Genomic DNA, 20,598 nt, shown 5'->3' with positions numbered 1-20,598 from the left:
CAATGTCTTCTCCAGTTGTTGCCGGAGTCTTGTAAAATCCTAGAAATGTTTCTTGGGGTTCTAAATTGTCTTCTACCCACCTCATACAAATACTTTCTTGCTCAACCCCTGAAATATCTCTCGTTCCATCACGGAAAAAATGAAAGGTGAAATTTCCCTCCCAAATATTTCAAGGATTTCGTTTCAAATATCCGGATGGGCGCAATTTTTCTCTCTTTAGATTTGGCTTATCTTCACTGCGAACTCTCAAGAGTTCCATGAAGTTGCCTTCATCACTGGCTCTGATTGCTAAATCCTTGTCTTACGAGATATTTGGTAATGGTGATCCAGAGGCAATTTTTTGCTGATCGGCTTTTGTCGTAGAAAGTTGCTTCTCTATGCTAAGCATGACTCAATACAACTTGAGAATGAGTCTTTTCACGGCATTTGAATCTCTGCAGAGCTTTATTCCAATTCTTAACCCTTTAACGGGCCCTTTATTTCTAAAGTATTTTTGGAATTGAAATTGTTTTAAGAACAGTAATTGATATAAAAAAGAAAAAACTCATTTGGTTTATAAGAATGCCATTTTCTTGGTGGTAAATATATTTAACATGACCTATTAGGAACTTACTGACTTTTATTTTTCTTTATTTATAAAATAAATTCCTTAAATGCTACAAACTTCAAAAGGAATTATGACAAAAGTGACAAATGGTTACCAATTTTATTCAAACTCACTTCAAGAAAGCTGAAGTTATCGAAAAATGGAAACTTAAATTAAAAGTGGTAAAACGTGGTGGTAAATATACTTACCACGGCCTTAAAAAGGGTTAAAGTCCTTTCATCTGCTTTGGAAGCAAGTGTTTTTTTTTTCGGGGGAAAGGTGAAAATATTAGACGCAATAAAAACATCTAATACCGCAACATGCAACCACGGAAATTGTTTAAACCAACGCTTTTCGAAGCTTAACTTTTTTTTGGGTAAATGTTGTTGAACGAGAAAGTCACCAGGAAATATATCTGGTTGATTTGGATGAGACGCAATACTTGATGTGGAAATCGTGTTAGTCGAGCTTCCAACTAGTTCATTAAAATTATCATTTTGTTTTGGTTTCGGGCTTTCGATTTCTTTAGAATTTATTTCTATATCGTTAGTTCGAAAAACTGAACTTTCTGAAAGTGAAAAAAATATATATAAGATGCAGTGATTTCTTTATATTATAACAATTAGCGTTAAAAAAAATATTCGAAGCCTGATATACTTTAGAGTATTGATATATTGATTTGTTTTTTGATTAAGTTGACAAAATCAATTTCTATATTTAGAGTAGAAATCTCTAAAATAAAAATTTTTATGCAGCTTTGTGAGACATGAACTTTAATATATATATATATGAATAAATTTGTTTCACATCTATTTTATTTGAGGGTTAAAAATTTTAAGAGCTATAACACATATAAAATATAACTGAGCAAATATTCTCTGAAGGATATATTATCAAATAATTCCAAAGCAAATTAATATTTTTTAAACCTCTAAATTCTGTTTAACTGTTAAATGAGTCCAAAGAGGTAGGAAAAAATTATATTTGTATTTACCTTTTATTTATTCATCTTGGTCAACATTAGATGATTTTGCTTCATTAGAATTATTGGAAGTAATCTATCCCAGAATAGACGATTGGCTTCTTTACCTTCTCTTATAACTCTCTTCATAAAAAAATAAAATAAAAACAAACATTAGATGATTAGAACATTAGATGGTCAACATTAGATGATTTTGCTTCATTAGAATTATTGGAAGTAATCTATCCCAGAATAAACGTTGGGCTTCTTTACCTTCTCTTATAACTCTCTTCATAAAAAAAAAATAAAAACAAAACAACGTAAAAGAAGCACTGAAGTACCCAGAAACTTTTTGGCATACTAATGAAATATGGGTGAATATTTAAATATCTTTTTTTCTTTCTTTTTTTGAAAAAAAAAAATAGATAATTATCTAAGTGGAATTATTCAGCCAACTCTCTGAGCTAATATATATAATGCGCGTATGCGGTTCATGACATATGTGATCTGGACATATTTATTAATCTAGTTAGATAATTTTTGTTTAATTTCATTTATTAGGTAGTGTTAATTTTTTATATAATTACAGACGAATGAAATGCAGAATTTAACGGTAAAAGATCAAAACAAAGCGTAAAGCAAGGTGATCATGGCTCTAATGTAACTCTGGCGCAAAAAAAGAAGGAAACATCTCTGGGGTTGAGGGATCCGCGTTAACATACTACTGATGAAGATAATATGACAAAATGAGAGAAACATTCCCTGAAGTTATTTTTATTTTTAAGTAAATTGATGAAAATTTAAAGTTATTAAACGAAGGAATACAGATTTTTTTCATCAATCTACGCCTCTACCTGGAATATGCTATGTCCAGCTTTTACCTCGTATTCATGGAAATATGTTCTTAAAGATACTTGTTATGCATTATTTGAAATAATTACATTTTTGGCAGCATGAGGGAAGTATATTTCATGAATGAATTTTGTCATAGTAGTTAAACGAGTTATCTAATATCGAGCGATAATAATAATACATTTTTGTTTCAAAATGCTTTTTTTCAAATATGCTTCTTAAAACATGAGTTTAAAACCGAAATTTCTGATATTTTTTGAAAAAAATTGAAAAATATAATTTTAGATTTAATTGAAAAAAAAACGTTGTTTATTGCATATTCTTTAATAATAAAATATTTTTTTATTTTTTTTTTTCATCGGGTAAACTCAAGGAACAACATAAATGGCGTTGTAGGGCAAGGTCCATATCTAATGCCATGTGTCGTGTTCATTTTGTTGCATAACAAAAAAATTTTTTTTTAAGCATATGTATCTTAAGAACTGGTAAAGAGTAAGTAAGAAAGTAAAGAACTGGAAATCAATTGCTGGGAGAAGGGCAGAATGGGAAAAGCTTCTGAGGAGGGCCCAGGCTTACAAAGGGCTGTCGTGCCAATGCTGATGATCTTACTATGCATAAAAATCTAATGATTGTGTCTCAGTTTTCCATTGTAGTCCGTTCACTTTTATTAGTCGGAAAATCACGTGGTAGGATCCAGTTTCTCCTCATTCATTTCCATATTGTTTTGTGTGCATAATCTGTATTATATAAAACGCTAATACGTGTGTATCAATAAAACCGATGATATTTCTTTTCTCGCGTTGGCAACAGTTTTCATTTTTAATTGATAGGCTTCGGAGCGCAAGAGTACGTAGTGAGCATCATATGTCTAATCGGGTGAATTCTCACCGATTTATCAAAAAAATTCTCACAAAATTATCTTCATCGAAGCCGATGCTTTACATCCGGCGTTCAGTACTATGTCATATTGTTTTACAACACATGGTTTTAGCCCTCTGGTGGGAAAGACTTTAAAACAAAACTTACAACAGTTACTTTTCTCAACAACTGAAATTTAGAATAGTGTGATTAAGAAAAATATGCGAACTGTTTTCAATTTCAAATTAATATTGAAATGCACAGGTTTAGAATTTTCTACAGTGAAAAGTTTTCAGAACTTCAGTGTTCAAAAAAGTATACAAAATCTAGACGTTAAGAACGTATCCAATGAGCGAGCAAAGCGAGCATCGGATTGCGAAGCAATCCGAAATGAACTGCGAAAGCAGTTCCGGGGGTTGGCGAGCACCAGCGAGCAGGGGACGAAGCCTCCTAGTCTTAATAAAAGTCATAAAAGTATTGTTTGTCAATAAATATTTTTGTATTCCTAATTTAAAGTTATTTTCCGCAATTGTAATAATATAAATACATGCTGTTATTATGTTTTTAATTCAAGAGTTTAAAACTAAGAGAATATTTTTTTTTAGTTATTATTATAATGTAATATTGCGCTACATTTTAAGATAAAGTTATTTAGAAAGGTGGTCTAAACTTTTTACCCGTTTTACAATTATTATTTTTGCAAATAACATTGAAATACTGATATAAATTACAGTTAAAGAGATCTGTTAAATGATTCAGGACTTAAAGAACAGCTTCATGCAGATAAGAATAATTGAAAACATTTTTATTTTCTCAATTTCGCTAACGCTTTAAAAAATTATTTCCAATTCATAGCAACATTGTCTGTATTATAATTAATGACAAAAAGGAACTATAACATTATTCCTAGTAAAATCCCTGACTGCGATAAAAAGCTACTGCAGAATACTAAAATATTTATTTCTGAAGAGAAACTATCAAGTTTCTCTTCAGAAATCAGACAATTTAAAGTTTCCATTTATTTTAATTTCTTTTCCCCCTCCTGCAGTATTTTAGAAATAAATTTATTTTGAGAAACAATAGTGGATTTGATTACTTCCATGCGAACACCGCTTTCGCTACTTAACCGATTACTCAATATGACATTTGCGTGACAAAATAAATGGCATAAATTTCCCAGGTTCCAAACAAAAAAATAAATAAATAAATAAATAACTTTTTTAATTATAAATGACAAGCTGCATGACATTCAATTTAGGGATTGCAAATAAATATTGCAGAGAGCGTTGTTAGAATGAGTTCTTTATCCAAATTATTTTTTTTAATAAGGACATATTATTTCCAACCATAAGAACACTTGCAGAAATGCGTTTTAGGGTGGAATATATATTATTTATATGATTTTTAAACTGCGAATTGAAGTATAAAACTTTTGTTATGCCACTTAATATCGTTGATAAAAATCAAATAATCCTAATTTTCTTTTGGATAAATGACCTTTCTAACATAAATTATTTTAATTAAAATTCTTATCTGTTTTAATTTCAAAATCAAGGTAGGAAAATAAATAAATAATCGCTGCTGATAAAAAGATTGAATTGAAAGAAGATAGTTTTGTTTTTCTCTTAAACTATTAAATGATATTCTTATTAGAAAAAATAATAAAAGTTTTGTTTTCAGTTTTTTGCTTTTTCGTTTTTATGTATAATACTTTCCGATACTTACACAACTATTTAAGTTTCCCCGTTCTTATTGATTTATCGTTTGAAATCGAAGAAAAGAACAATGTTCCCTCTGTCACCATTTGCAATTTAAATCGAATGAAAAGACTGTATCATCGCTGCATGGAATACGGCTTACCAATGGAAAATTGTCCAATCATAACGCCAGTCATAGTATCTGGGCATTTACCTTTACCATTCTTAATTTCGTCTGAAAGAAGGAATTTTTTCTCGCGTGGAACATTTGAATTAGAGTTCCTCACTAATTATTCGAATATGGATGAGAAAAATAGAATATATGCCGGATACCGTTTTCAAGAATTAATCACCAAATGCACTTTCAATGGAAAAAACTGCCAACCTCAAGATTTCATTTTGTTTCCAACCCTACAGTATGGAAATTGCTTCACCTTTAAAAATACAGCCCAAGTAAAAGCAAGCAGATATTTACCTTATCGGGGCTTAGAACTTTTCTTGGATATCGAGCAAAGCTCCTATATGTATAAAGTATCGCCAAGCCTCGGAATAAAAGTATTAATCCACAATTCCTCGGAACTACCCAATCTGGAAGAAAAAGGAATATTCCTCAGCGCTGGATTTGAGACAAGCATTACACTTGGCGAAACTGTGATGGAAAGATTACCAATACCTTACAAAGACGAATGCAAAACTTACGACCCCAACTTGAGTCAAAGCAATTGCATCAAATCGTGTATTCAAAATGTTAGTTACATCAAATGTGGATGCGTTGATCCAACAATTCATGCAGCTCAAATAAATAAGAGACATTGTAATTTGACTGACACAGTGCAAATGTGTTGTTTAGAGGATGCCCTTAAGGATTTGGCTATCGGCAAATTTGACTGTCAATGTCCATATGCATGTTTATCAGTAAATTTTGATCAGCATGTTTCGAAAGCAGTTTGGCCTTCGAAAAATTATTTCAACCAGTTTCTTGCATCTGATAACTCTTCTTTGATGAGTTGGAAGACGCATTTAAAGCATTTTAGGGAAAGGTTTGCTTTGCTGAAAGTCAATTTCGAAGTTTCAAAGAAAGTAATGGTGAAGCAGGTACCTGTTTATCGAAGTGACGAACTATTCGGCTATTTTGGTGGTGCTCTTGGACTTTGCTTCGGGGCTTCTGCATTTTCAATGTGGGTGAAAGTTGAGTATTTAATGAACGCAATAAAACATTTTCTGTAATTGCCGAAAATTGTTTTGTTACATTTATAAATTTAACAGTATAGGTTTGTATTAGTTACAAACAGATCTGGATTACTCACTTTTTCGATTGATATATATCAAAAATTTGCTCGAAATTATTTCATTCATTTGCTATTTTTTAAAAAAAACTTTTGTTTAATGACTGAAAAGAATAATTATTTTGCGATTGTATAGATAAGTATTGGAGAAATAAGCATAAAATATATGTCAGTCCCATAAAAAGGGGCAAGAATTTTTTTAGTTCATTGTTGGTATCTTTTTTAAAAAAAATCTAAGAATAAAAGACGCGTTTCTTGGTTGTAATCTCTGAAAATAATTTGAAAAAAGTAGCGAGTTATTATAAAAGCACTGTATTTCAAATTGAAAAGTAATATAATAGTTTTTCTGAAGATATACTAAGAACGTCTTAAGCGAGCATAAATTTTTTTCTAGCTAGTCGAAAAGTTACCACCAACTACAACATCTTTCATAGCATTTAAAGTCAGATATTATATTATTTACAGGCATGAAACACTGCTTCATTTGTTACTACACCTGATTTTTTTTTTAAAAAGCTTTACAAGTTCTTTAGATTCAGCATTAAAAATAAAATTAAAAAAAAAAGACGCATTTTCCGAATTTACACTTTTTTGTAATGATGACTAGATGAGTCAGTCAAACGAATTGTGCCCAAGGCGAATTGTAACTCTGACGAATTGTATTCAGGACGACTTGTCGTCGTTAGGAATTGTTCACGATTCATGGAACAATGAATTATTGTTCCATGAGGAATTCTTATCGACGCAATTGACGTAGCATCAACTGGTTTCCGCTTTGCGATTTAATATTCAGTTTTCGATTTGTCGAAAGCTGGCGTTACTTTTGTCATACGATTTGTTGGTAATTTGAGATTGGAACTTATTTAAAGTGTTTACTCAACGACCCTTTTTAAGAAATGTTACATTTTGCAACCATCTTTGCATTGTGCAAGAGCAAAGAGGATAATGACTACGTTTTACACAAAATTGTGATTTTCATGTTTTCTAATAGAATAGGCGTTACTTTTATTCTGTACCCTCTTCGATAGAAATTGTTTCACAGCTTCATCAGCGCATCAAATATTATATTTTGTACTATTAGTGCCTTGGATCTGAAATCGGCTCATTTCTAGAGGATTGTGAAATGTTTAAACTTCCGTTGATAAAAATTTAGAACAATAATAACAAAATAAATGAAATGAAGATAAATCTAGAAAAAGGCACACATAAAAACTTAACTCATAATAATGAACTATTTGAAAAAAGGAAAATATCACGAGAAAAAGGAGAGCATTTAAGGTACTTTTTTATTAAAATTATATAACTTATCCTTCTCTAAAGCCATTCTAAGTATACTTACAAACAATTTTAAAAGTCCATGCTAAGCTATTTCACCACGCATTCTTTCAATCTCCATTTGTTAACACTGTTTTTCGAAGCTCTGTCGTCAAGGAAAAAAAATCCATAGTTTAAGTTCCTCATCCTTGAAGGAATGAGATGATTTTAAACTATATATAATGAAGAGGCTTTGGAACAGACAAGTGACTGAAATGTTAGAAAAGTTATCAAACTTTTTCCAAAATCACCAATTTGGAGACATTCTTCAACATAGACGAGAATTATCAAAATCACAGCCGTATTCTCAGTGTTTGCAAATTTTTATGAGCCCATGTAATGCATAATAATCTTATAAATTATTTATAATCATCTACCGTATCAATTATTTCATGACAATAGGACTATCATTTGACAACATTTTTTAATTTAGGTAACAATAATCTTAGCGATGTCACATGTTATAGTATATTGTATTCACAGTATTTTTCGGTAAATAAATTGATTTTTAAAAGTCAAAATATAAGAAAAATTAGTTATTTGTACTTTAGTTAATAAAATATCCCCACTAATCTGAATGAATTTAATTAAAATTGACTTAGAACTAAGAGTATAATGTTACATTAATTACCCTGAATCTCGATCTAATTACATGAACTGTAAGTATTTCAAGAATAAATTATACTTTTAACATTTATTGTTTCCTCTTAAAATAGAAATGGTCATTTCTCATTATATGATTGATTGACCATCTGATGATGGACAAGGTCATTAATGAAAGGGTGCATCTTTCTCTTCTTCGGGCCCTAAGGCAGGGCGTGGGCCCCATTGTAATCCGTTACTTTCAAGGATCAACAACAATAGGAAAATGTCTATTTAAATGTGTCCTTTGTTTGTATACTTATTTAATTTTGCTTTTACAAAATTATCAATACATAACTGCAATGGGCGTTGTCGCAATGGTAGAAAAATTTTTTTTACTTACATTTATTTAATCTATCACTGGTACAAAATAAACGCAGTGTGAAGAAAAAAATCATCCAAAATAATTTACTTTCAAACGATGCGGACCAAGTGCCAATCTTAATGACCCAAATAGGTAACCTCGGATATGCTAATAATTTAGTGCGTGTATATTTCTGGTTATGAAATCAACAACGTACTTGCCTTATATAAATATGCCTTTTTTTTCAACAGTTTTGGATTTTTGACAGTTAAAATATGGATTTTTAACTGCAATTTAGAAGAGCCATGATGGGTCAGGGAATAGAGAGCTCGCCTTTTCAATGAGGTTACCTTCGTTCGAATGCCAGCGATACGAATTCCGCATCCGGCTTGCACCGACCATGGTGCTGAAGCAATATATCTTCAGAGTTAGATGAATTATGGGTTAGACTCCCCTTGCCGTTAGGCTCATCGAGGTATCATTACAATAGGCATCATCACAAACATAAATGTAAAAACAAGAGGCAATATTAGGTGTTTGAATGGTCAATCCACCACCCTCCCGTCTGTTAGCAGCTTTTAATGGGTTACTGCCCGGTTATACCAGTTTGGCATACATGAATGATAGTAAAATGAAAAAATAGGCTATGTATGAGGGCTGTTTTTTTTTATGTAAGAGCCGTTTGAAAATAAAAACCAAACGAAAGAAAATTTTCATATAGCAAATTTATTTTTTGATTCTACTTAAGTTTCTTTTCTTTTTCTTCAAAATAGTTGGTAGGGCACTGGGCCCAAGTCCAAGAGTTCGTGAATTCGATCCCATCTCGGCCGAAGACTCCCCGTGTAGTAAATGGTGACTGATTCTCTTTAAATCAGTCGAGTCGCTAAGTCCTCCATGTTCCCATGACAAATCAATACCTCTGGGGATACTGATCCAAGAGTTTCCTTGTCTTCTGGATTGGTTCAAAATGACAAGGCTACGGAGTTGAACATTAGTAGTCGTACACCCAAAAATTGGGTCGGCTGTTCTACGACTGATATAAAAAAGAAATAGTTACCAAGTTTGCTTAAACACTTATCATATCTTACAATTATATTTAGAATAACCTCTTCACAGTAACATGCCACCTACTCCGATAACCAAGAGGTCAAGACCATTTTCAAGTGTTTGTCATTGTTGTACTGGTTGCCGCCAAAATGATGTTTAAAACATCGGAAAAGATGAAAATCGCCTATCGCAAGGTCTGGGTTGTATCGAGGGGTGGTCCAAAACTTCCCAGCCGAAAGAGTCCAATAAAGCTCTAGTCTTGACTGAGCTTGGTGAGAGTCATTGTCATGAAGTATCAAAATTTCCTGTCAGCATGCCAGTAGGAAGCTTCGTAAACTTCACAAATCTGCCGATGAATGCATGCAGCAGACAAGTTTTTTGCCCACTAAAAACACATCGCTGACAGTACTTCATAAGTGGCGGACGATTTATTAAACTTGCATGTTTTAAAGACTCAGAACTGATCTACGCAGCTGTAACTGAACACAGTTCTTCCCAAGGAGTGCCAGGACAAGACGCAAGCACTCCTTGTGACTCGCGCGCCACCTATTAATGTACACACCAAAACGGTCCATACTAAAAAAATAGCCCTCGTATTTTCGCTTTATTTATTTTAATATTAGTAAAAAATTTAGACATTATATTTAATTGTTTCTTTTTTCTCCAAACAATAATTTTAAATTAATATTTAATTACTTATTTTTCTCCCGTTTTCTCTATCTTTTTTAAAAGGAGGAAAAAAATTCATAACTAGATACTTGCACTTCAAGAAGAAGAAGAAGATCACAGATACCCTCACATGTGACCTATGACATCGGCACCAGCTGATCGTTCATAAGCAAAATGGCGTGTTAAAGTCGAGCTAAGTTTCTGCACCTAAGCTAGAATGTTCATTAACGTGAAATTAATTACATACAGCTTCGTACCGCACATCGAATTTAGTGAAACGTAATTTCTCGTCTGAGTCTTTTACTTAACTGAGATTTATTATTTATTTATATATTTGGTTGTAACCATGATATATTTTTGTTTTGTGTACTTGACAACTGCGATGCATAATTAATTTGTTGATGTTCTACACGGATGGCTTCATGCCTATCTTTGTGTTAAGATATATAAATAATTAAAATCTTTGTGTAAGAATTTAGAATGTGTCACTTAAGAGAATTGATACTTGTCGGGCTTGGTTTACTCGAACTAGAATGGAAAGAACAGTTGCTAACGTAAACAAATGCCGCGTTTCAACAACCAATCAGGATCGAGATGCCCACACTACGTCACTTGCAGGTATCCCATTGGTTAGATGCCTAACAGATCCGATCATGGTTTTTCTCAGCTGCGTAGAAGGCTAATGTATATTATTTTATAACAATGCATAGAGAAATTCTAGCAGGGAAATATTTTGTATCTTATTCCTTAGTAATTAGGAAATATTGCCGAAGAGAAAAGGTGTAATGAACTGTTACCTCAAAGAAAGACGCAATTCAGAATACCAGAATTGAACTTTGAAATATGTCCAATTTGAAAAAGGGCAATGATTCGCACGCCCATTTCTTAGGTGACGCAATTGGGCGTCGTATTGATCATTTTTCACGCAGGATATGAAGGAAGGAAGGGGAAGAAAAAAAAACGATTACGGAAAGTAAAAGATAAAATTTTTTTCTTTTTCTTTTGTTGCTCATTAATTAAAAGAAGAAGAAAAAACGTCAATAATCATGTTTGGGTGTAAGACATTGAACTTCTCATAAAAATTTTCTTAAGTTACTACATTATAAAAAATATTTAAGTATACATAATAATTATTTCGTGATCATTTATTGCACTATCATTGGACAGAAAAATCACGTAAGATTCAGATAACTTTGGATGTGATCAGGAAAATATTAATCAAAGTTATAACAGCGACCCATAAATTATTTTTTCTAACAATATTTATGCATAATTTCTTCTTAAATTGTTTTCTGCTATTATTACGCTTTTTGTTAATGATTAATATGGTATTTCAAGACTTGAAAGAAAAAGTTTCTCATTTATTATTTCATAAATTAATTGTATAATATTACCTTATCTTGCAACGTTTTAGGATATCTATTTAGTCACCGCCAGAAAATAATTTATATTTCGTTTTAAAAACTATGTCGAACTATTCGTAAAATTATGTTCAGTCAATGTACGCAACTAATATAACTAATTCAAAATAGTTATTCAAAAATAAAAAACAATACTAAGAATAAAAATTTTGTAATATTGCTAAATATAATCACCATGGCAAAAAATATTTAACGAGTTTTTTGCAACCAACAAAAATATATACGAATTTCAAAAAAATAAAGTTGGTTAAAAGCAAAATTTTAGGGTTTAAATTTTATCACAGTAGAATGGAAAACGAAGTCTATGGAACCAATAATTTTGTAAAGTTAAAAATTTCGGGATCTTTTAGTTAAATAAGGGTTACATATTCTTCTGCTCCTTTGAAAAATAACATTTAAGACAACAACAAAAAAAGACCTTAGCCTATTACATTATAAACTGAAATGAATTATCGCCTTCTTCCTACCACTCCCTACGCAGCAGAAAAGTGGGCACTCAGAAATATACAATCGAGAGAATTTAAAAAAATCTTGGTCATGAATATATTATTCAATGGGAAACCTGCAAGCGACGTAGTGTGGGCATTTCGATCCTGATTGGTTGTTGAAACGTGGCATTTGTTTACGCTAGCAACTGTTCTTTCCATTTTATTTCAAGTAGGCCAAGCCCGTCAAGTATCAATTCTCTTAAGTGACACATTCCAAATTCTTTCACAAAGATTTCAATTCCTTCGCTATACATTTCTTACTTGACACTAAAGACAGGCCATGCACAGCATAAACAAACTAATTATGCATCGAAGTTGTAAGGTACATAAAATAAAAATATGTCACGGTCACAATAAAATACATAAACAAATAATAATTCTAATTTAAATAAAAGAAGTAGACGAGAAAGAAATATATTTCAACTCATTCGATGTGCGATACGGCTCTGCGTTTATTTCACGTTAAATAACATTCTAACCTATAGGAGAAACTTAGCTCAACTTTAATATGCCATTTTGCTGATCCCGGCCCCAGCTGATAAAGATTAGCTGTGGCCGATTAGCTGAGGTCGGAGCTGATAAAGATTAGCTGGGGCCGGGATAGCCTGGTTGGTACGGCACTGGGTCCATGTCCGAGAGTTCGTGGGTTAGATCCCCGCCGGCCGAAGACTCCTCGTGTAGTAAACGGTGACTGATGCACGTTAAATCTGTCGAGTCGCAAAGTCCTCCATGTTCCCATAACAAATCAATACCTCTGCGAGGACCCGCAAAGCCTCAGGGGATAGAGCGCTCACTTTCCAATGAGGCGAACCGGGTTCGAATATCAGTCGATACGAATTCCGCATCGGGCTTGCACCGACCACAGTGCTGACGTGAAATATCCCCAGTGGCAGACGGATCATGGGTTAGAGTCTCCTTGCAGTCAGGCTAACCGTGGGAGGTTCTCGTGGTCTTCCTCTCCATGTAACGCAAATGCGGGTAAGCTCCATTAAAAAGTTCTCCATGAAGGCAAATTTCTCCCAATACTCGATCCCAGAGGTATTGAGTTCCCTTTGTCTTCTGGATTGGGTTCAAAATGACAAGGCTACGGAGTTGAACATTAGTAGTCGTAAACCCAAAAATTGGGTCGGTTGTTCCACGACGGATATAAAATGAAATAAATAAAAAAAAAAAAGATTACCTGACCCTGACGTCATAGATCACATGTGTAGGTATGGGAGGTCTTGAAGTGCAAGTAACCGATTGCATGAAAACCTTATCTCGAAGGAAGAAACCGATTGCAGAATTGAAATCAACTAGGTGAAAATAAAACATTCGTTCAAAAATCTTATTCAACAGAAAAACAAGAAAATATTTGTTTCTTCTACTATAATCTGAAAACAAAAATTCGGAGAGCCAGTCAGTCATGTTCTGATAAAAGTTTCATAAAAATTCTATATTTGTTTTAAACATGTATGCTTTTGTTCAATACAATAGTAAAAGATATTTTTCAATCGTTTCAAAAGAGATTGCATTTAATTAAATAAGAGAGGTAAGTCTATTTTTTAATTCACAATACTGCGTAAAATAAGTTTTCTTAAATTTAAAATTTGTTTGCCTAAAACTGTACTTTCCATACATATATCCTCATACTTTAGAATGGATTTGATTCAACATTTCACAGTATTACATCTTGCTAATGTACTTTCTGTTGTACAGGGTGCCAAAAAAAGAAACAAAAAAAAATACGGACTATTTTGAATAATTTTTGATCTAAAGATCGGATCTTCACGTGCTAGGAGTCATTCTTAATGTTTCGAGGGGGTGACCTCGAAATAAGGGCAGACGATATTTTAAATTACGAAATCATTCACCTAATCCAATCATAATGTTGATCAATCAATATTGTTGAATAAATTCCTGTCGACGTGAAAGTCGAAATGATTTTAAATCAAAATGATTTTTATCTGAAATCAAACAAAATAGTTTTGTTTCTACTTCTTTTCAAGAAGTCTCAAAAATCAGCAGCTGTGAGTAAGAATTTTTTTTAATACCAAAATTGATAAAACTTAGCGATATGCATGGAAGATGAGTTAAAAAAAATCCGGTTTTGAACGATGACTACTTTTGGAAAAAAAGAAGAAAGCCCATTAGAGTATTTATTCTTCTTCAAGTGAAGATGTTGGTTGGAATTAGAATGACTGCAACTCCGTTTCTATTTTTCCTTTTTCTCTTGTGGATTAAACTCCAGTCGGGGAACTCTCAATTCGACAGTAAGTGGAATATTTTTATGTTACTTCAATTATTTTACCGCTTTCTTTTGGAAAAAAAAAAATGCAATTTTTATTTTTTATTTTATTTAATATTATCCCATTAACTAATGTAAGAAAAAAGCAAGACCAAATACATGCCCATAACTGTCAACTTTTACGGTCAATGAAAAACAATTTTTAAGAAGTAGTATTACAACAATTAAGTATGAAAAGAACAGGATTTTCTGAAAAATGAAATATGTGTACATAATTAGCCAACACTAAGATCACAGTATCTCGGTGTCCGATTCGCCGGATATATATCGAATTTATTTACACATTTTTTAAATTGTTGATTCGTAGTGGTAATTTAAAATATTTTTTTGAAACTTTAAACTTCAAGACTTAATGCGCTAAAACGCCTGCTGCTATCACTAAAGAGATTATTTATCAACTGCCCGCACAAGTTGGCAGCTAATCATATCTCATGCCTGTCTACTTAGACTTTTTTCGTGAGTGGATAATTTTCCAAGTGGCAGTAAAAAAAATTCCGAAAAACAATTTATGTATATATATATATAAGTTCATGAGTTCTGTTTACTTGCAGCTTATGCGCAATAAATGAAACTTATTGTTTTTCTTAACTTTCTTCGTGTTTTCTTGTATTTATTTATTTTGTTGTGTTGTTATATATATATATATATATATATATATATATATATATATATATATATAATTTTTATTCTAACTCAAAAAGTTTAATGGAATGACATGAGTTTCGCAACCACTTTAAATATGAAATTAAAATCTTTGAAAGCCAGAACTGTTCGCATCTATGCGTTCCTTATTAACTATGGAATTTCCGTATTTTCAAAATTAATTTTCCGTGTGGAAGCAAATCTTATGTAATAATATTTAACATAACAATTAGAATTTTAAAAAAATATTGTCCACCACAATATATGAATAATTTAAACCAATATATTAAAGGTTGGATTGTATAATGCAGGGATGACAAAGGCGAGGTATATAAAAGGTATATATTAAGGTATATAATATATACCTTACGAGGTACGAGGTATTAAGGTATATAAAAGTGGCGTAAAGTATTTGTTTTTGTTTATTTACTCTCTCTTTATTTATTTAAACTTAACCACCACTGTGACTTATATTTTAAATTATTCATAATTAAAGTACGATCCTCAGCTGCCAACTTATTTAACACTGATTTAGATCAGAATTCAGACAAACAACATACTCTGCACTCATGAAGCCGGGGGGAGGCGTGGGAGTATGCAGAGAATCACCCCCCCCCCCACACACACACACACTTCATCTAATTTTTAAAAATATCTTTCCTCAGATAGAAGTAGGTTTCAACTTATTGTCCGCTCGTACTGACCTTTTATTTCAGCTGCTCATGGGCACAGATGGAGAAGTGAGGTTTCCACTTCGCGTACAGGTACTTCGTAACAAACATAAGTTCAAGCTGCCAACTTGCACGGCTGTTGATTAATAATTTTCCTAGTGGTAACAACATTATAGCGTTTTAACGTTCTAAACCTTGAAATTTAAAGCTTCAAAAAATTAAAAAATCTTTTAAACTGTGAATCAATAGTTTAAAAAAAATATGTAGATCAGATCTATTTGTTGGCTAATTATACGCAAGATGGTTTATCCGAAATAAGAACGTTGTGCCGAATTAATTTGCAAACCACGCTTTGGCGCACATTCCAATATCGAAAGTGCGAAGTAAGCAGCTGCCGGCTGCCTCCCCAAGTTTTTTGTAATACAGTAGTTGTAGTCGTGATTCGCGATCGCAACGCTCGAATACGCCGTCTAGCGGGAGCCTGTAAATATCAGACATTAATTTATCACGTTTTCATTTAGTTCCATCGAAATCATTGACAGAATCAGACGCCATTTTTTAGCAGCAAATAAGAAACAAAATTTCCCTAAGGAAAAGGCCGAAGAACTTGAAAAAAATCTCCAGAATATTAGTAAATCTTTCAGGAACAGAACACGCCAAACATTTGAAGAAAAATTCCTCAATAATTTTTAATTTCTATTATCAACAAACTTGCAACTGAGGACTTCCGATTTCGGATACTGTTACAGATGAGTGTATTAAGGTAAAATGCATTTCTTCTGTCTTCAATTCATTGCGAATTAAAGTGAAGTCAACATTGCTTTTGTCATTCCAGTGAATAAATATGAATTCAGAACATACAGAATTGTAATAGTTATAACATATTCTTCTTCGTTATAGAATAGTATATATTTCTGTATCCATATAATTCGGAAAACAACAATAAAAAATTATCCAAGTTACTTGAAATAGTGCCATTTGTGCTGATTCTTAATTAATTGTAATCGTTTTCTTGGTAAGTATTTTTTAATTTTGAAAGAATAAGTTCAACTAGAATTCAGCTATTCTGTTCTTAGCTACATATTCAAATTCATATCAATTATAAAATTTTGCTGTGTAGTGGGATAAACTATGTATCTATTATTTGAGAATAAAGTTTTCAAACAAGGAACTTATCATTTTGGAATTCTCCGGGAATTATAAATCAGGTAAGTGCAATGATTTTTACAATAAAAAATTTGCCTGTAAATATTTTTTTTTCATTTGATGATGGTTCTCTACAGAATGGTTTTTTACGTTTGATTAAGAACTATAAGAATAATAAAAAAAGAAACAATATGAAAGTTTTTATTTCAATGTGAAGAATTCTTGAAATCGTTTTTTTATCCTAAAAATTCTTTATTTTCCGTTTTTTAGTTTATAATTTTTTGATAAAAATTGTTCTCAAAATACTTTTTTTGAAAAATTAAATGGTATAACATTATGTGTTTATGTATACTTCTTGTATATTCCAATGTTTAAAGCAATATGATTCAGAAAAGTATGGAATAAAAATTCGGTACTTACGTATTAACGCCACCGCCGCTACAGATTTGGCGGTTTTAAAGTGCCGCTAATCTATACTTAAAATTTTTGCGACAATTCATAAAATAAAACACTTTATTTAAAATCAAAATAGTCAATCGGATTTCGGAGGAAAATGAGCCGATATAGAGTTTAGCATAGATTCAAAACAATCATATCGCCATATGAACTCTGATAAATAAGATTCCAAATGAAATAACATTTCCAAAACGTACGTTTACCAAATAAAGTTTTATGTTGTGGGAATTGGTACATTTTCGTTTTTTCGGTAAAATATTTCCCTCCTAAAAAAATACAATTGCATCTTGTTTTGTTTTTGGCAAATCCCAAAGACGAATTTTTGTAGCACTAAAAATGGCGACAAAAAAGAATTGTTTTTTTGTTTTTGTTTCGTCAGCATTCTTTATTTTACGTTTCTTAGTTTCTAAATAATGATTTTTATTGAAACTTGAAATTTTTTGTTAAAAATTGTTGTCAAAAAACTTTGTTTACAAAATTAAATTTCATAAAATTATGAGGCTTATGCATACTTTTTGTTCATTTTAATTTTTGAAGTAATATGATTCTTAAAACTATAGAATGTAAAGTTTAAATGGGCCTTTCATGTTATATCATTAAATTTAGTAAAACTATTTCTCGGGCATTAGGTTTTAACTCTTATAAGAATATACATATTTTTTTCTGTTAATGTACAAATATTTTTCCGATATGTTTTGGATATTCCTTCTCTAATAAAAAGAGATACCATTTTGTTTTCGTTTGCATAAGAAAGAATATCAAGCATTTTTCTTTTTTAAATTTAATTAGCCACAATAAAGAAGGAACGTTGCAATGCTACGTGCTACATTAATGATGTCTCTAGAGTAACTGAATGACTGTTCATATAGAAATCGCAGGTATTAGTCTCATACAACAACGCCCCCTCAGTGGCGTAGCGAGCTTAACTCGCGCCCGGGGCACAATACCATTTTAGCGCCCCCCATTCGAAAACCATATAGTAGTATATGTAAAATATGCTCCCAAATTATTAAATAAATAATGTAAAGTAAATAAAGTCATAGGCTCAAGCTAGACTTTAAATTTGAGACAAAAAATGCAGTTGAGAAAACAAGACTAGATTCTGAATTGTATATGATCATCTAGAATTAGTTCAAAAGATACCTATTATTTATTTTACATAATATTTTAAAAACACGCAGTTTTAAAACAATAAAAAAGTAAATATTTATTATCTCTAAGAAGATACATATATTTAATAATATGATTATAATACATTAATAAAACTAATTACTATGTATAAATTATTCGCTTTTGATTAAGCAAATTTATCAATAATAGTTATCATCAAAGTTGATCATTGCAAATTTGTTTCTTTCCACAATTAATGTTAGGACACTTAGACGATCTTGTCCCATCGTTGATCGTAGATATGTCAAAATTAATTTTAATTTGCGGAATGAACGTTCGCAGCTAGCAGTTGATATTGAGATAGTCAGGAGTACTTGAAGTGCCACTCTTAGGTTTGGAAAAACATCTTCTCCATACGAGATTATAAAAGTACAACATTCTAATAGAGTTTTTGGTTCAATTTCTTTTCTACTGTGGAGTAACATTTTGCAGTCACATATTTCGATAAGAAGTTCTATTCCATTGAAATCTGTATTATAAAATTCGCCCAAATTTTTGCAATTTTTTTTCAAGGTCGTTATCAACATTATCCTCGTTTAATAAATTTTCAATGTCTAGTAGAAATCCAAATATGAAATAAAGGTCACTTAATCGTGTACATATTTCTTGTTGCAGGCGATCAAGAACGCTTTTCATAACGCGAGAAATTTCACTTTCTGTGGAAAAAACAACAACATCTCTAGCCAATTCTCCGAGCATTTTGCGGCGTCTTCTTACACGTATTGTTGCATCAATATCCCATTTTTCACAAAGAGACTTCGTTTTTTCTATTGCCTCTTCACAGGGCTTGTCTCGAATTTCGGGTAGTTCAATCGCTAATGATTCAAGATCATTGAACCCTTCTCTAAAATTCATTCTAGGATCTTGTAATCTGAGCTGCTCACGATCAATCCTCCTTAAGATTTCATATTAGAAATGAACTAAAGTTATGAAACTAAAAGTTAGTACATTTTGAAACAGAATTGTAGCTTCACTTCTGATGTCACTTGTAGTGGTAGTGTCCTTTGCTAATTTTTCTAATAGTTCTACTATATTCTCTAGCCCATTGATGATAACGCTAACCACTTGTATTCTGCCGCTCCATTGTGTTTCAGATTCACGTTTGACAGTTTCTGTTAAAGCATTTTTTAATAATTCCCATCGTAACGTTGAGCGTGAAAAAAACAGATATATGCTTTCTGTGGTCTGCAGCTTGTTAAAGAAATTTCATCGGAATTTAAATATTTTATAATTGTATTTTTGATCGAGGCTGCATCTTTAGCATGTATTTCAATAACCCCCCCCCCAAAGAAAAAAAGATTTTTTGATGGAAACTTTTTTATTCATAAAATCAACATCTACATACCTAACGACTTGGGACATTTGTTCTCGATGAGAGATATCAGGAGTTGAATCAAACAAAAGTTCATAATATTTATTCTTTTGATATCGTTTATTAGTTGATTTCGAACTGTAGATGCCAGAAGATGAATGAATTCATTTTGGATCTGTGTTGACAAATATGAGACAGTTTTTGGAGTTTCTGTGGCATGTTAAAGATGATTTGCTAGTAGCGAATCAAACTGAGCTACAAGTTTAAGTAAAGATAATAGGTTTCCAACTTTTGTACCAACTTGAAGTGCTAGTTTTTTAACATGGCTTCATTATTTGTTTTATTACTTACCAAGAATGCCTTGAATGCACGAAATAACTTAAACGTTAATATTTCGAGTATTTCCCTAATTTGTTGCAGACTTCCACTACCTGTCGAAAGTATCAAAGATACGTACAGTCACGGAAAAAAGTATCCAGAATGTAACAAATAAGGAATCATTTATTTTTTTAATACAGATATTTCTCAGGCACACAACAAATACGGCGTTTGCGTCCTTTCCTAGAAACGGCAAAACGCTGTATTTGTTGTGTGTCTCCTTTCGATCCTTTAGTTGTTATTTTCCGGCTACTTTTTTCCGTGTCCATATAAGTACATTAGAGTGCTATTGTTATCGTTTTAACAAGCGTAAGCTACATTGCGTTTATGGAAATAAAAATAAATATTGTTCTGGAGGAAAGAATGTTTGTACTTTGTAAACTTCAACTATTTTTAACATATTGTTTCATC

At 31.8% G+C, this 20,598-nt stretch overlaps 2 protein-coding genes across 3 annotated transcripts in view; both read left to right on the top strand.

The window, feature by feature from the left end:
• Positions 1-4,957: 4,957 nt before the first annotated feature.
• LOC107450751 (degenerin mec-4-like) lies at positions 4,958-6,181 on the top strand. Its single transcript, XM_016066632.3, has one exon. It carries the CDS (start codon positions 4,958-4,960, stop codon positions 6,179-6,181), a length of 1,224 nt encoding a protein of 407 aa, XP_015922118.3.
• Positions 6,182-13,781: 7,600 nt separating this feature from the next.
• Positions 13,782-20,598, top strand: part of LOC107440220 (chymotrypsin-like elastase family member 1) — a 31,118-nt gene continuing 24,301 nt past the window's right edge. The window contains exon 1 of one of the 2 annotated variants that reach the window (XM_071178951.2): positions 13,782-14,377. In XM_071178951.2, the coding sequence (XP_071035052.2) occupies positions 14,284-14,377 (94 nt within the window). In that variant the 5' untranslated portion in view covers positions 13,782-14,283. The remainder of the gene's footprint in view (positions 14,378-20,598) is intronic. The other variant, XM_043050071.3, reaches the window with a different exon arrangement.

Source organism: Parasteatoda tepidariorum, chromosome 6, assembly GCF_982258835.1.
Source record: "Parasteatoda tepidariorum strain Cologne lab strain chromosome 6, Ptep-v5.0, whole genome shotgun sequence".
In the NCBI taxonomy this organism is placed as follows: Eukaryota; Metazoa; Arthropoda; class Arachnida; order Araneae; family Theridiidae; genus Parasteatoda; species Parasteatoda tepidariorum.
This window is presented reverse-complemented; position numbering and strand designations above follow the sequence as displayed.

What these genes read in the sequence shown, in the direction of transcription:
- LOC107450751 (XM_016066632.3), top strand. Translation starts at nt 4,958, where the DNA reads ATGTATAATACTTTCCGATACTTACACAACTATTTAAGTTTCCCCGTT.